The sequence below is a fragment of the Ischnura elegans genome, chromosome 2, assembly GCF_921293095.1.
Source record: "Ischnura elegans chromosome 2, ioIscEleg1.1, whole genome shotgun sequence".
NCBI classification, from domain to species: domain Eukaryota; kingdom Metazoa; phylum Arthropoda; class Insecta; order Odonata; family Coenagrionidae; genus Ischnura; species Ischnura elegans.
Window position 1 is genome coordinate 80,265,638 of NC_060247.1, and position 12,945 is coordinate 80,278,582.

The window sequence follows — 12,945 nt, forward strand, 5'->3', positions numbered from 1 at the left end:
AGGATCACTCAAAATGTAATTTTTAGCATTCTTATATTCGTAATAATTTGGTTTGATTTAGTATTTGTTTTAATTAATCCCTTTAATAATGCATAAAAATGTATGTTATTTTTAGTTCTTTGCCGATGCGGATGATGTTGACATCTGGATGCTTGACACACTACGTCTGGTATCAAGTGAAGATGTTGGGCGTGATGAAGCTAATGTTCAGTCATTGCTGAAGAAGCACAAAGATGTCACTGATGAGCTGAAGAACTATGCTTCAACAATTGATGCCCTTCACCAGCAAGCAGAACAGCTTGGTGTGCAAGACAGGCAGTCACCAGAGGTAATATTTCACTGTTTGTTTTTCATTTCACCTGTGCACATTTCCTGGTGGTCCCATTGATGTGTAAAAAAATCTTCTCTAGTCAGTGGGATGTATTATATTTAATCTTATCCCCATTGTAAGATTATTTTTACTAAGTTCAAATCTGCCTAAAATTCTGATTTAAAATTACAGTTGATATACTTATTATGAACTTCCATGAAATGAAGTCATTAATGTGTGATTTCTTAGTATGCCAAGTCTTTAAAAAATTCATCTAATTTCTTTATGTATATTTTAGGTTGTACAGAGACTCGAGAGCATAGACCACCGATACAAAGAACTCATGGAATTGGCTAAGCTGAGGAAACAGAGGCTGCTTGATGCCCTGTCATTGTACAAACTGTTTAGTGAAGCTGATGGAGTCGAGCAATGGATTGGAGAGAAGGTATTTATGGTCTTATTTTGCATGTCAGTTTTTCCCTGTTAGAAATATTAATTGCTCAATTTGTTTACCTATACTTTCAATTTTAAAATGGGATTTTTTTGTAAATTACTTGCTGGTTGAATTAACTTGTATTATATTGTACTTTTAGTTCATTGACCTTTTTCCAGTAATTACTTCTTGTACTAGCTGTTTGTCATCATCGTGTGCTACTTTCCTATTGCTATTGGTGATTAGAATTTTTAATGTTCAAGTTGTTTCCAGCTCATTTTGCTTAGCTGGCAATTACAAAGCTGTTTCCTTTCCATATTTCAAGTATCTATTTTTCTTCGTATGAGTTCTTGTTTGGCTACATGAACCAAAATGTTGAACTTTTCCCTCCTCATTTCAATTCACTTTGGTTTTGCAATGAAATTTTTATCCCTTTTATAAGATTGCATCCCTACGCATATTTATGTAGGTATCTGTATTTTATTGCAAAGAGAGCAATGGTTAACTTTAACTCATCTTCTTTCAGGATCGAATGCTTCAGACAATGGTTCCAGACAAAGACATTGAAGATGTTGAAATAATGAAACACCGTTATGATGGCTTTGAGAAGGAAATGAATGCTAATGCATCTCGTGTTGCAGTTGTGAATCAGCTGGCAAGGCAGCTGCTTCATGTGGAGCATCCTAATTCAGAACAGATAGTTGCCCGGCAGAATGAGGTAACTATGGACTCCATAATATGCAAATTGTTCTCCAACGCCTAATACGTAACCCCTTAAAAAAAGATAAATTACTCTGCTCCCTAAACCTTTTTTTGTTTTTGTCTAGGATACTTTTTGTTGCATTTACCTTTTTCTATCCATCATACCTGTTATTTTTAGTTATTCATCATTTTAATTTATTTTTGTAATATTCTCAATCATAATTTCTTACATCCAAAATTTAAGTGGCCCACTATTTCCTTAAACTTTGAATGCCAATAATCTAAGGAAATGTTATATTTGTAGCTGAACCACAACTGGGCAGAACTTCGTGAGAAGGCTGAAGGAAAGAGAGAAGAATTGAATTCCGCCCATGGCGCCCAAACATTCCACATAGAATGTCGTGAAACCATATCATGGATAGAAGACAAGAAACGTATTTTGCAGTCTACTGATAGCTTGGAAATGGATCTCACTGGAATAATGACTCTCCAGGTGGGTTCCGAAACTATTTTCTCGAGGATAAATGCATAGTTTTTTTTTTTTTAGGAAGACAATTTCTCATAATGATATTTGTCAGCAGTCAGTGCTTTTAAAATTTGTGATACTTCTATTGACATCCATTGGAATAAAAGATCACTTAAAATACTTCACTGTAATGGGAAAATATTCTCCGTATTAAAACCTTTAAACTTAACAATAAGGTAGTCTTTCATGTATTAGGTGGTTTTTGTATGTCAATCCAAATTATCTTTATTTATTGGCAACTACATATGTTTGGGTTTTCATAGCATAGTGTACTTTTTAATGGTTAAATTTATACTAGTGAAACGGTAGGTTCTTTTTTGTTTCTGGTTGCAAATGGAACTGAACTTATTAAGCATTTGTTCTTGTACATAATATAATTGCCTTTTGCTTTTGGCATTTATATATCATAGTGTTTGCTGGGCTCAAGTGATTTTACCGAAGTAAACATTCTGTAAGGTTCAGAACTGATATCCTTCATTTGTTTCCTACAGAGACGCCTGTCTGGCATGGAGCGTGACCTTGCTGCTATTCAAGCCAAGGTAGATTCTCTGGAGCAAGAAGCTGAGAAGATTGAAGGAGAAAGGCCTGAAGAAGCCGCTGCCATTCGTGAACGTATTGTCCAGATCCGAGAAATTTGGGAGCAGCTCACTCAGATGGTAAGTGCCGCGTTTCCTGCCTATATTATAGATATAAAAACTTTCCCATGTGATGTCGAAACTATCCTAGATCTATATAATAAGGCTCTTTGTATTTTTTTTCCAAAAATATCTAAACTAGATTCTTTTTTTTTAAGTTCTGTTGCCTTATTGTCTCGTTTTATTCTTTCCCAAACAGCTCAAAGAGCGTGACTCCAAGCTGGAGGAAGCTGGAGATCTGCATAGGTTCCTACGTGACTTGGATCACTTCCAAGCATGGCTTACTCGATCTCAAACGGATGTTGCCTCAGAAGACGTCCCGACTTCACTTGCTGATGCAGAGCGACTATTGGGACAACACCAGAGCATACGTGAGGAGATAGATAACTACACGGAGGACTACATCAAGATGATGGACTATGGAGAAAGAATCACAGCGGTAAGATTCAGAACTTGTAATTTTGCTTGTTTAATTTTCTTACTTCCTCTTGATTTTTCCTCTCCCAAACCATTATTTTTTAATTATTTCCATTTCCGTTCCCTAATACATTTTGGTAAATGCATAAAGGATTTTATTATTTTGTGTGTGATATGATATCACCCAACCCCAGATGGGCTAAATATGTAATTAGAATAAAAAGGGAATAAGGCATAATTTGTATCCATGCATTGTTTGACTGTTGTTTCAAGTATGTATATGCTTCAAATTCTAAAATTATATTATCAGCTCAGCTTTTTTATTATTTATATATAGTAATATAATACTGATTTTGATCTCTATACACCTGACTGAAAGATTGCAGCATCCAATCGAGAAGTTTCAAATCCATTTTGGTTTCAAATCATAATATCTTGAAGTGGCAAAGAAATATTGCAGTTATATTACGAAAGTTTTTGAGAGAGCCAGTTGATAGGCTAAACCCTGCTTTTCTTTTTTAACTCAGTAAAATTAATTAATTGACTCTTTTAGTCAGTAAAGAATTTATTTGGCAAATAAGCTAAATTTGCAAAATTATTTTTAAGTTATCTTTTTTCATGCATAAATTAATGGTCAGTATTTACACACCTGTACCTGGAATAATTTGTTATGGTTTACTTCTTTTCATTTTTATTCTAGAGATTTTATTCAATTTAATTCTTTTGGTTTTTTAATGGAAAAATTCGTATTGAAAATCCAGTTGCTACCATAGTAATTTGGATAAGAGCATAAAGATTTGAAAATGATGGCTTTGTTAATGAAATATTTAATATAAATATAAAATGAATTACTATTTGGGATCATAAGCTCAATGAATGTGTATGTAAAGTTTCAACTTCTTAGTTCCGAATCTGCATTTATTACTCTGGCCAAATAGTGAAATGCTTTGACAGCTTTTTCATGTTCACACTGGTGGAAGGGTGGAAGTTGTTTAAAAAAAAAGAAAAATTGAATTAGTGATAACAGATCCCAAAATAAAACATGGCAGAAGTGCCTTTACATAATGTTAGGCAGAGATTATGTCAAATCAAAGGCCCTTCAAGTATACAATGATTCTTTTTTAATTACCATGTCATAATCAAACATCAAAATCATTTTGTGACTTTTCAGGAGCCATCTACTCAGGATGACCCCCAGTATATGTTCCTCCGAGAGCGACTGAAGGCTCTGAAGGATGGTTGGGAAGAGCTTCATCAGATGTGGGAGAACAGGCAGCAACTTCTGTCTCAATCCCTCAACCTGCAAATGTTCCTCAGGGATGCAAAACAGGCCGAAGTACTGTTATCACAGCAAGAGCATGTGTTGAGCAAGGATGAGACTCCAGTAAGAACTCTGCTTTATAAAGTGTTACAAATTTCTCTGTGAAGTAGATGGTAGTAAGATTACTATATAATATGTACTTTCCCTCAGATTAATCTAGAACAGGCAGAGAACCTTATCAAAAGGCATGAAGGATTCCTCACAACGATGGAGGCAAACGATGAAAAAATCAACTCAGTCGTACAGTTTGCCTCGAGGCTGAATGATGAGGGTCATTTTGCAGGTAATAAAGATTTTCTTGTTGTAGAAGTATCATTATTCCCTTGTAATACTTGATTTTCTTAGTCAAAAATTACTAAGTGATTAAATCATGGTGTAAAATAACCCTTCCCAAAATTTTTATCTTAATTTCATTGATCCTTTCTAACTAATGTTAATCAAGCTACTTTTTCTGGCACTATTTGGCAATAAGAATGCTTAATGTGTGTAGTGAGGCATTGAATATGTTAATGTATCCTTATGAATATTTTCTTTTTAAAAATGAATTATTTGTTTTGGGTATAATGATTGAATTGAATAATTGTTTTGTGCTTAACATTGAAAACTTAGCAATTCTCTTCTTTTTTCCTATAAACAGCTGATAAGGTTCAAAAGAAAGCAGAAAATATCAGCGAGCGAAGGAATAACAACAGGGAAAGGGCTCTTCTCCAGATGGAGAGGTTAAGAGATCAACTTGAGTTGCACCAGTTCTTACAGGTACTCTTTCATGCTAAAATGTCTCTTTTGAAGTAATTTGTATGTTACTGGATTTTGTAATATGCTTAAGAGGAAAAAGATGCTATTTTTTGGATGACAAAGGAAGCCAAACTGTGTAGAGAAGGCTTCTTTATAGTGTCTGCATTTCATTGGTGAATCATGTATAAGCCAAGTTCAAATTTAAAGAAGACCTACTAAAATGACACTTCTGTGGTTTAGATTTCCAGATAAACAATCACCCATATGTGAGAGGTATTAGTGTGAAAAACTTTGATGCAGGTGTATATTTGAGATGATTCAAGGGTAGAGAAAATACTTCACATGTGTTAATTTTTTAGATTTTTTTCTGTTATTTAAGGAATAAGTTTTAACAAAAGATCGTAAATTAAACTTGTTTGTGAGTAATTACTAAACCTAAGGTTTAAATATACCGTGAAGGATTTTTTTAAATTTTGATGCATCATGGCAAATTTGACTTCAGCCACTGATCTGACCTACTGTCTTGTGTTGTTTATCCAGGACTGTGAAGAACTTAGTGAATGGATCCAGGAAAAGAACATCACTGCCCAAGATGAAACTTACAGGAGTGCTAAAACAGTGCATAGTAAATGGACCAGGCATCAAGCATTTGAAGCTGAAATTGCTTCCAACAAAGACAGGCTGATAAGTATCCAAAAGGTAGGAGAATTATTGAGTATGACCAGTATGCTTCTTCTTTATCAAAGTCTTTATCTTTTGTTGAGTATTCAACTTCTTTCCTTTCTGTTATTGTGAACATATGGGAAATCATTTTCATAAGTTTGAATGAATGTTAACAAAAACTTCATTCATATTGTCTTGTTCATCATAAGGTTCATATTTAAATTAATCCAAATAATGAAGTGAATACATCTAATTTCTTCATTAATAATTAAAGTGCTCTTACCAGAAATCAGTGTGTGTTTTTTTTGTAAGTTGCAATTTTTTTCCACGTTTTACACAGGCCAGTGAGCATCTCATGAAAGAGAAACCAGAACTTGCTGAGGTCATTGTTCCAAAAATACAGGAACTTGGGCAACAGTTTGATAATTTGGAAAGAACAACGAAGGAGAAGGGAGAGAGGTTATTTGATGCTAACAGAGAAGTAAGTTGCTTTTAACTGTGTGTAATAAAGTGTGTTAGTCAAAACTTCATTTTTGTTGAAGGTGGATGATACGAGGGTGGATCTCCTACTCTTTTCAGGTACTTTTGCATCAAACTTGTGATGACATTGATTCCTGGATGAATGATCTTGAGAAGCAGATCGAGTCTGAAGACACTGGAAGTGATTTGGCATCTGTAAATATTTTGATGCAAAAACAACAGGTGAGTTGTGCATTTTGTCCTTTGGGATTCAGGTCTATAATAATTGAATTAGTATTTTTTATTCTTGTTTAATTATTATTATTTGTTATGTGCAATAGCTAAATTCACTTGCATATTTGATATTTTTTAATACCGTATTTGCACGAATCTAAGACGAGGTTTTTTTCCCTCCTAACTCCTGCAGAAAATAGGGTTCGTCTTACAATCGGATGCAAAATGCTCGACATCAATCGGGTTGCATAATTTACGTCGGAAAAATTATGGACGCCTGAGTTTGCCACCTGATAGCTATACAACGAAAAATCAACATCAAAAATAGCTTAACACATCTTGGTCCGGCACCCTTTAAACTAGACTAGCCATTGGGGCCGGTCATATTTTATGCCATAGGCCTCAATATATGTTCAAACTATTAAAACGTCGATAAAAAAGACGTCAATAAGAACAAATTTCACAAAAACAAACAGTAAAGCTACCTGAAGACGCACAAACCAGAACTAGGTCGAAATAGTTCCAAAAAAATCCGTAGAGGTCAGCAGGAGACTGCACTGCATGAAAACGTAAAAACGTAAAAACACGTGATCGGCACATAAGCGCTGGTGGCGGAAACACGTAAAAACACGTGTGCGGACCATAATGTGTTAACCATAATTTAGCATATTTAATTTTGCATTCAAGTAAAAAAAAAAAACGTTTTCCATTTTTGGGCAGCAGGCAAAGATTCGGTGCGTGCCAATCAGTCGCAGGGTGCACTTCTGCCATGTCCGCAAGATTGCCTGCTTTACCCTGGGTTCGGCTCCATTCAAGTTAAAGCTCGATCAACTCACAAAAAGTCGTTGCATTTTTCTCAGAGCAACGGTAAGAAGGCAACATGATTTGCCTCTGATTAGAGAGATCGATTCAGTTGTGATTCCGTGCCTTTCAGAGTATTACGATGGCAGAGAAAAGAAATTATTACACTGCCGCTTTCAAAAGAAAAGTTATTCAGTGGAACCCCGATCTATCGTACCCGTATTGATCATTTTCCCGCATTCATCGTTCGCCGTTTCTGGTCCCATATAAAGTTCCATATAGACAGTGTAATTTTTCCCGCATCTCCGAAGTATCGTTTTCCCGCATTGATTGTTTGAAGATCGTGGTCTCGACGTATAATTTTCCCGCATCCATCTTTTGACGAAAATGAGACGAAATAAATACAATTTATGGCTAATAACGACAGGCACATAGATTAAATCTTCCCCACGAAATGAAACTATCATTGGGAGAAGCTCAAAGCCGTGGGATAGTAACATAAGCGCATTCCCCAAGATCCGCTATCCCCCTCCATTCAGCACTCGCCTCCCCCCTCTGATGCTTTCCTCTTCTCCGAAATCAAACAAAAGGTCCCAGCTAGCGCAGGGATCGTATTACGAAGACCTTAGCTTCGAAAAAAATATACCGCTGTATGAATCACCTATTAGCTCAAAAGGTGTCTAACAATGAATTTTGGCAATTGGTATTATACTTTTATTAGGCTGAAATATTTGCAATGTCCTCGTAATTAAAAAAAGAACGAGACCAAACACGACGTATTTCTAACGTTATTTAAGCATTTTTAAGTAAGGAACTAGTTGGAAAAATACGATGGTGATTTTTGGCGAATCTCGATATCCTCGTAGCTGAGCTTCTCGGCAGTTAATGCAGCATTTTTTTCGGAAAACAGGATATCAGGTTATTATCAGTTATCAATTTACGAGTTATACCATAAGTCTCACTTGTCGGAGTTACTGACGAAGGGATATCTTCTCAGGATATTTTGTTCCTCCCTACTAAAAATCCGAATTAATCCGCCCTGGCACTACGCTAATTAGAAAAGAATGGGTACTTTGGGACAAAAAATTTCATGGGGCAGTCATATGGTCATGCTTCACCCTCTGCAGTATGCTCTGCGTACGCCGAACGCGATAGCATAGCTCGTACGAGTGGTTTCCTACTTTCCAGTGTGGCTTGCCTTCATACCACCGAGTGTTTTCCCTGCGGGTTTAATAAAGTCAGGTTTCATTTTCACTAGTTTAATTTTATTCGTCTTCGGACCATGGCCCCTCCGAAGAAACAATTAGTTGAATCAACAATAAGACCTAAGTGTCTCGATAAAGTACCACTATTCCTGTCATTACGCGCAAAAAATCCTGTGTTTCCTGGGACATAGGCAACCTAGCCAAACATCCCCGCATTGATCGTTTTCCCCTGGAAAATTTTTTTTCCCATAGTGGAGTTCCTAAAAAGGGGGGGTCGTCCTAGAATCGTGTTCATCTTATATTCGTGCAATTACGGTAATTGCATTTTTCAATGTTTATGGAGGATTTTTAAAGCCCCTCATCATATAGGTAGGAGGCAGAGTAATTTTAATGATGAAACTGAAAATGTACAGTCATATCCTACAATTCCTTGGTTGTATTATCCCCTCCTATATTTACGTACTCAGACATTTTAAATCGTATGCAATGTATTTTCCCTAAGTTATTAACTTCCGAACTGTTCAGTACATTTTTATTTGGATTCTGCCTATAATATATGTGAGCATTGGGTGGGATTGATATTGGTGCCTTCGGTGATGCCCGTAATGAGCAACTTTTCATTATGCTAGAGCAGGGATGCCGACTTACAAAAAATATTGGGGGGGGCCCTAACCGGGGATCTTGCCCCAGGAAATTTTATTAGTGATTTTTTAGTTTTTTAAACATTTTAGAAGATTCATATGATCAACATTAGAACACTGATAACTCGAATCTCAATATCTGGACACTCCAGGGAAAATCGACAAGCCTGACACATTTTTCCTCACACCCATAACAAATTTTTGAGGGGGCTCGGGCCCCTTCAGGCCCTATGGAGTCGGCGCCACTGTGCTAGAGCCTAATAAACATATATGAAAAGTATATTTATTACAGGAATTGAAAATCATATGATTCTAGGCTATGATTTTTTCATACTAATCTCCCTTCATATTGATTATTTCAGATGATTGAGACTCAGATGGCTGTCAAAGCCAAACAAGTGTCTGAGCTGGAAACTCAAGCAGAGTACCTGCAGAGGACTGCTCCAGAGAAAATGGACGAGATCCAGGTGAAGAAAGCTCAGGTCGAGGAGCGCTTTGAGCAGCTCAAAGCTCCTCTGCTGGATCGTCAGAGGCAATTGGAGAAGAAGAAGGAAGCATTCCAATTCAGGAGAGATGTTGAAGACGAGAAGCTCTGGATTGCTGAGAAGATGCCTCAAGCAACATCATCAGAGTATGGAAATAGCTTGTTCAATGTCAACATGCTGAAAAAGAAGAACCAGGTAAGATGATATGTATGGTATAGTCCATTCAATACATTGAAAATTTTCTTTTATGTATGTATTCTTATGCTTCTGGTTTTAATGGACCTGAAGAAGCTTGGTTAATTTTTTTATTCAGATGTAAGTCAAGTGTGTTTAATTTTGTAATATATTTTGATGATTTATTTTTTAGTAGATCACTCTAAAAGTAGCAAAATTAAGTAAGAATAACTTAAAGAAATTTTCATGACTTTACAAATAATAGGTATCTTCCAATGCAGCTGATGCTACCACAAAGTGTTTCTCTTTTGTAAAAATTTGCTCCAAACTTCTATCTGTTAATTGTGAAATAGATCATTTGAATTTTGTGAGAAAATAACTATCCTTGGCTGTGGGAAATATGTATTTTGTGTACTTGAATAATTAATTGTTGGTATTACTGCTAAACCTGAACAGCTAAGATAACAACGTACCTAAGGCTTTTGTCTTACGACTTTTCAATTTCTGAACTGTTTACTATTATGCATCATGTAATATTTTCTAGTCACTACGCACGGAAATTGACAATCATGAGCCTAGGATACATCTTGTGTGCAACAATGGCCAGAAATTGATTGATGAAGGTCATGAGAGTTCACCAGAATTTAACCGCCTTATTGAAGAGCTGATGCAGAAGTGGGAAGAATTGAAAGATGCAGTGGAGAACAGGAAAAATAATCTCATGCAATCAGAGAAGGCACAACAGGTATGAAATTCATTCAATTTGGTTGGGACTGTCAGTCAGATGTTGACATATTGTCACTAATTGCTCTTAATTGAGACAAATCTAACCTCTTATTTCTCCTGGCTGGTGTTTTAATTAAGTCTTATTCTATCAATACATATTAAATTAATATTTACTAATTTATATTCACTATAATTTGGAAATAAAATCACTTAGTTAAATTGCTTATAAATTATATTTGATGAATGAGGTTTTGGTTTCTTCACTGGAATTTTTATTTCATGACCTTTAGAAAATGCCTTTTTACCATTTTTGTACACTTTTTCAGTACTTCTTTGATGCAAGTGAGGCTGAGTCATGGATGAGTGAGCAAGAATTGTATATGATGGTGGAGGATCGTGGTAAGGATGAGATCTCTGCTCAGAACCTAATGAAGAAGCATGAAAGCCTCGAAGGAGCAGTGGAAGATTATGCCGAGACAATCAGGCAACTTGGTGAGACTGCAAGACAACTTACAAGCGAACAACACCCAGACAGGTATGTACTGAACTATTTTTCTCATTAATCAGTGCTAATTGGTACCCATTTTTATTTTGGACGAAATTTTTTACCATTAATTTTAACTGTAATGGTGCCAATTCCACTATGGAAATTAATGAGCATGCAATGGTGATCAAAAGGTGACAGTTTATAATGGGAAATACATAAAAATTTAATTCTTAATTGTCATGTGATAAGATCAGTCATTGCGGAACTATTATTGCAGTGACCAAATAGCAGTCAAGCAGTCCCAGGTTGACAAGTTGTATGCTGGGCTGAAGGACTTGGCTGGTGAGAGGAGGGCTAAGCTTGACGAAGCTCTTCAACTCTTTATGCTCAACCGGGAGGTTGATGACTTGGAATTATGGATCACAGAGAGAGAGAATGTTGCCAGTTCTCATGAATTGGGTCAAGACTATGACCATGTCACGGTAAATACCTAAGATTATATGAATGATTGAGTTTAGTGTGAAATTGAAGACTGAATCTGTAGGTTTGCTTCCTTCTCAAAAATTTTAACCTCCTAAAATTGGTAATTTTACATGAGAACCTGGAAAATTAATTCATAAGTTGTTGAATTTTACATTGGAACTGTAAATTATGAAATCCATCCATAGATTCATTTTCCCATTAATTTTATATTGAGTGATAGCATTTTAGTAGTATATTTTAAATAACATACAGGCAGTAGGAAATGACTAAAATTGGTCAAATTTGTCGGTTTGACATCCCTTTTTTCAAGCTGTGAGCTGGAATAAAGAGATTCTCAAAATTTCCCTTTGTATCTGAAATGTTGCATTTTTTTAAGGAGGCATCTGGAAAAATTAATCGCCCCTCTGTAACTTTTTTCACTTAGTTTAGTGAGTGTCACTTGATGCTTCCTGATGCTCACTTGATACGGTACATATTTTTATGCCCAGCTTCTTCTTTTAAGCAATTATAGATGCAAAACTATGACATTTAAAAGTAGTATATATTTTACTTTTGATGTAGCAGTTTAAAGAAAAATTAATTCATCATCAAAATGGTAAAATGATTAAATTGAGGTCAAATGCAATTGTGTCGGTATAATAATCTGGAATGATGTTGCTCTCAGTGAGAGAGAACGTTTTCATTATAGTTTTACATCGTATTAATAAAAATAAGTCAATTTGCTATTATTCATTTGGATATGAAATCTATGAATTAAAAAATTAACAATAGGCCGAATGATGTGACTGCTGTAATTTTGAGCGAAGAATTTCTTATATCTTCATTCCTCTTTTTAATTTGCGAATTTATCTATTCATGTGACAATGAAACTATGTGTTCCATTTTTTGCAGCTTCTTTGGGAGAGATTCAAGGAATTTGCTAGTGACACAGGAGCTATAGGCAGTGAAAGAGTGGCAGCTGTTAATGCAATAGCTGATGAACTTATCAGTGCCGGCCACTCAGATTCGGCTACCATTGCTGAGTGGAAGGATGGTCTGAATGAGTCATGGCAAGACTTGCTGGAACTCATTGAAACGAGGACTCAGGTAAAGCAGAAATTCATGGAATCATATAGGACAGTTCCCTATGCTAAAATCTAATTAAATTTTAAATGAACATTAGTATCAAAATTTTTGTTATTAGTTCTTCTGTGTTCATACTATTTAAAAAAAATACATTACTATATAGTCCAGAGCCGGCCTTAGGGCGGGGCGACTGCCCCGGGCCCCGCGCTTTGGGGGGCCCCGCGTTCGTGAAAAAAAATTAAAATATACGATAGTTTGAAAACGCAATTTCAACTATTACTGTATTGTTAAGTCCGTGCAAGACAAAAAATAATATTATGAAAAAGGAATAATAATGCAGTAATTTAAAGTAAATAGCGCGCTTTTTATGTTTATTTTACGTTTTAATTTTATGAATAAATATAATTATAAATTTAATTTGTATTATACTATTTTGAACTCAA

General features: G+C 35.5%; 1 protein-coding gene across 9 annotated transcripts in view; it reads left to right on the forward strand.

The window, feature by feature from the left end:
• LOC124154044 (spectrin beta chain) overlaps positions 1-12,945 on the forward strand; it is a 217,393-nt gene that overhangs the window by 164,394 nt on the left and 40,054 nt on the right. For all 9 annotated transcript variants that reach the window (XM_046527531.1, XM_046527527.1, XM_046527530.1 and 6 more), the window contains 17 exons: positions 116-328; positions 609-755; positions 1,270-1,461; positions 1,750-1,938; positions 2,463-2,627; positions 2,806-3,045; positions 4,195-4,407; positions 4,495-4,627; positions 4,982-5,100; positions 5,620-5,778; positions 6,083-6,223; positions 6,322-6,444; positions 9,445-9,762; positions 10,286-10,486; positions 10,794-11,002; positions 11,232-11,436; positions 12,329-12,523. In XM_046527531.1, the coding sequence (XP_046383487.1) occupies positions 116-328; positions 609-755; positions 1,270-1,461; positions 1,750-1,938; positions 2,463-2,627; positions 2,806-3,045; positions 4,195-4,407; positions 4,495-4,627; positions 4,982-5,100; positions 5,620-5,778; positions 6,083-6,223; positions 6,322-6,444; positions 9,445-9,762; positions 10,286-10,486; positions 10,794-11,002; positions 11,232-11,436; positions 12,329-12,523 (3,162 nt within the window). The remainder of the gene's footprint in view (positions 1-115; positions 329-608; positions 756-1,269; positions 1,462-1,749; positions 1,939-2,462; positions 2,628-2,805; positions 3,046-4,194; positions 4,408-4,494; positions 4,628-4,981; positions 5,101-5,619; positions 5,779-6,082; positions 6,224-6,321; positions 6,445-9,444; positions 9,763-10,285; positions 10,487-10,793; positions 11,003-11,231; positions 11,437-12,328; positions 12,524-12,945) is intronic.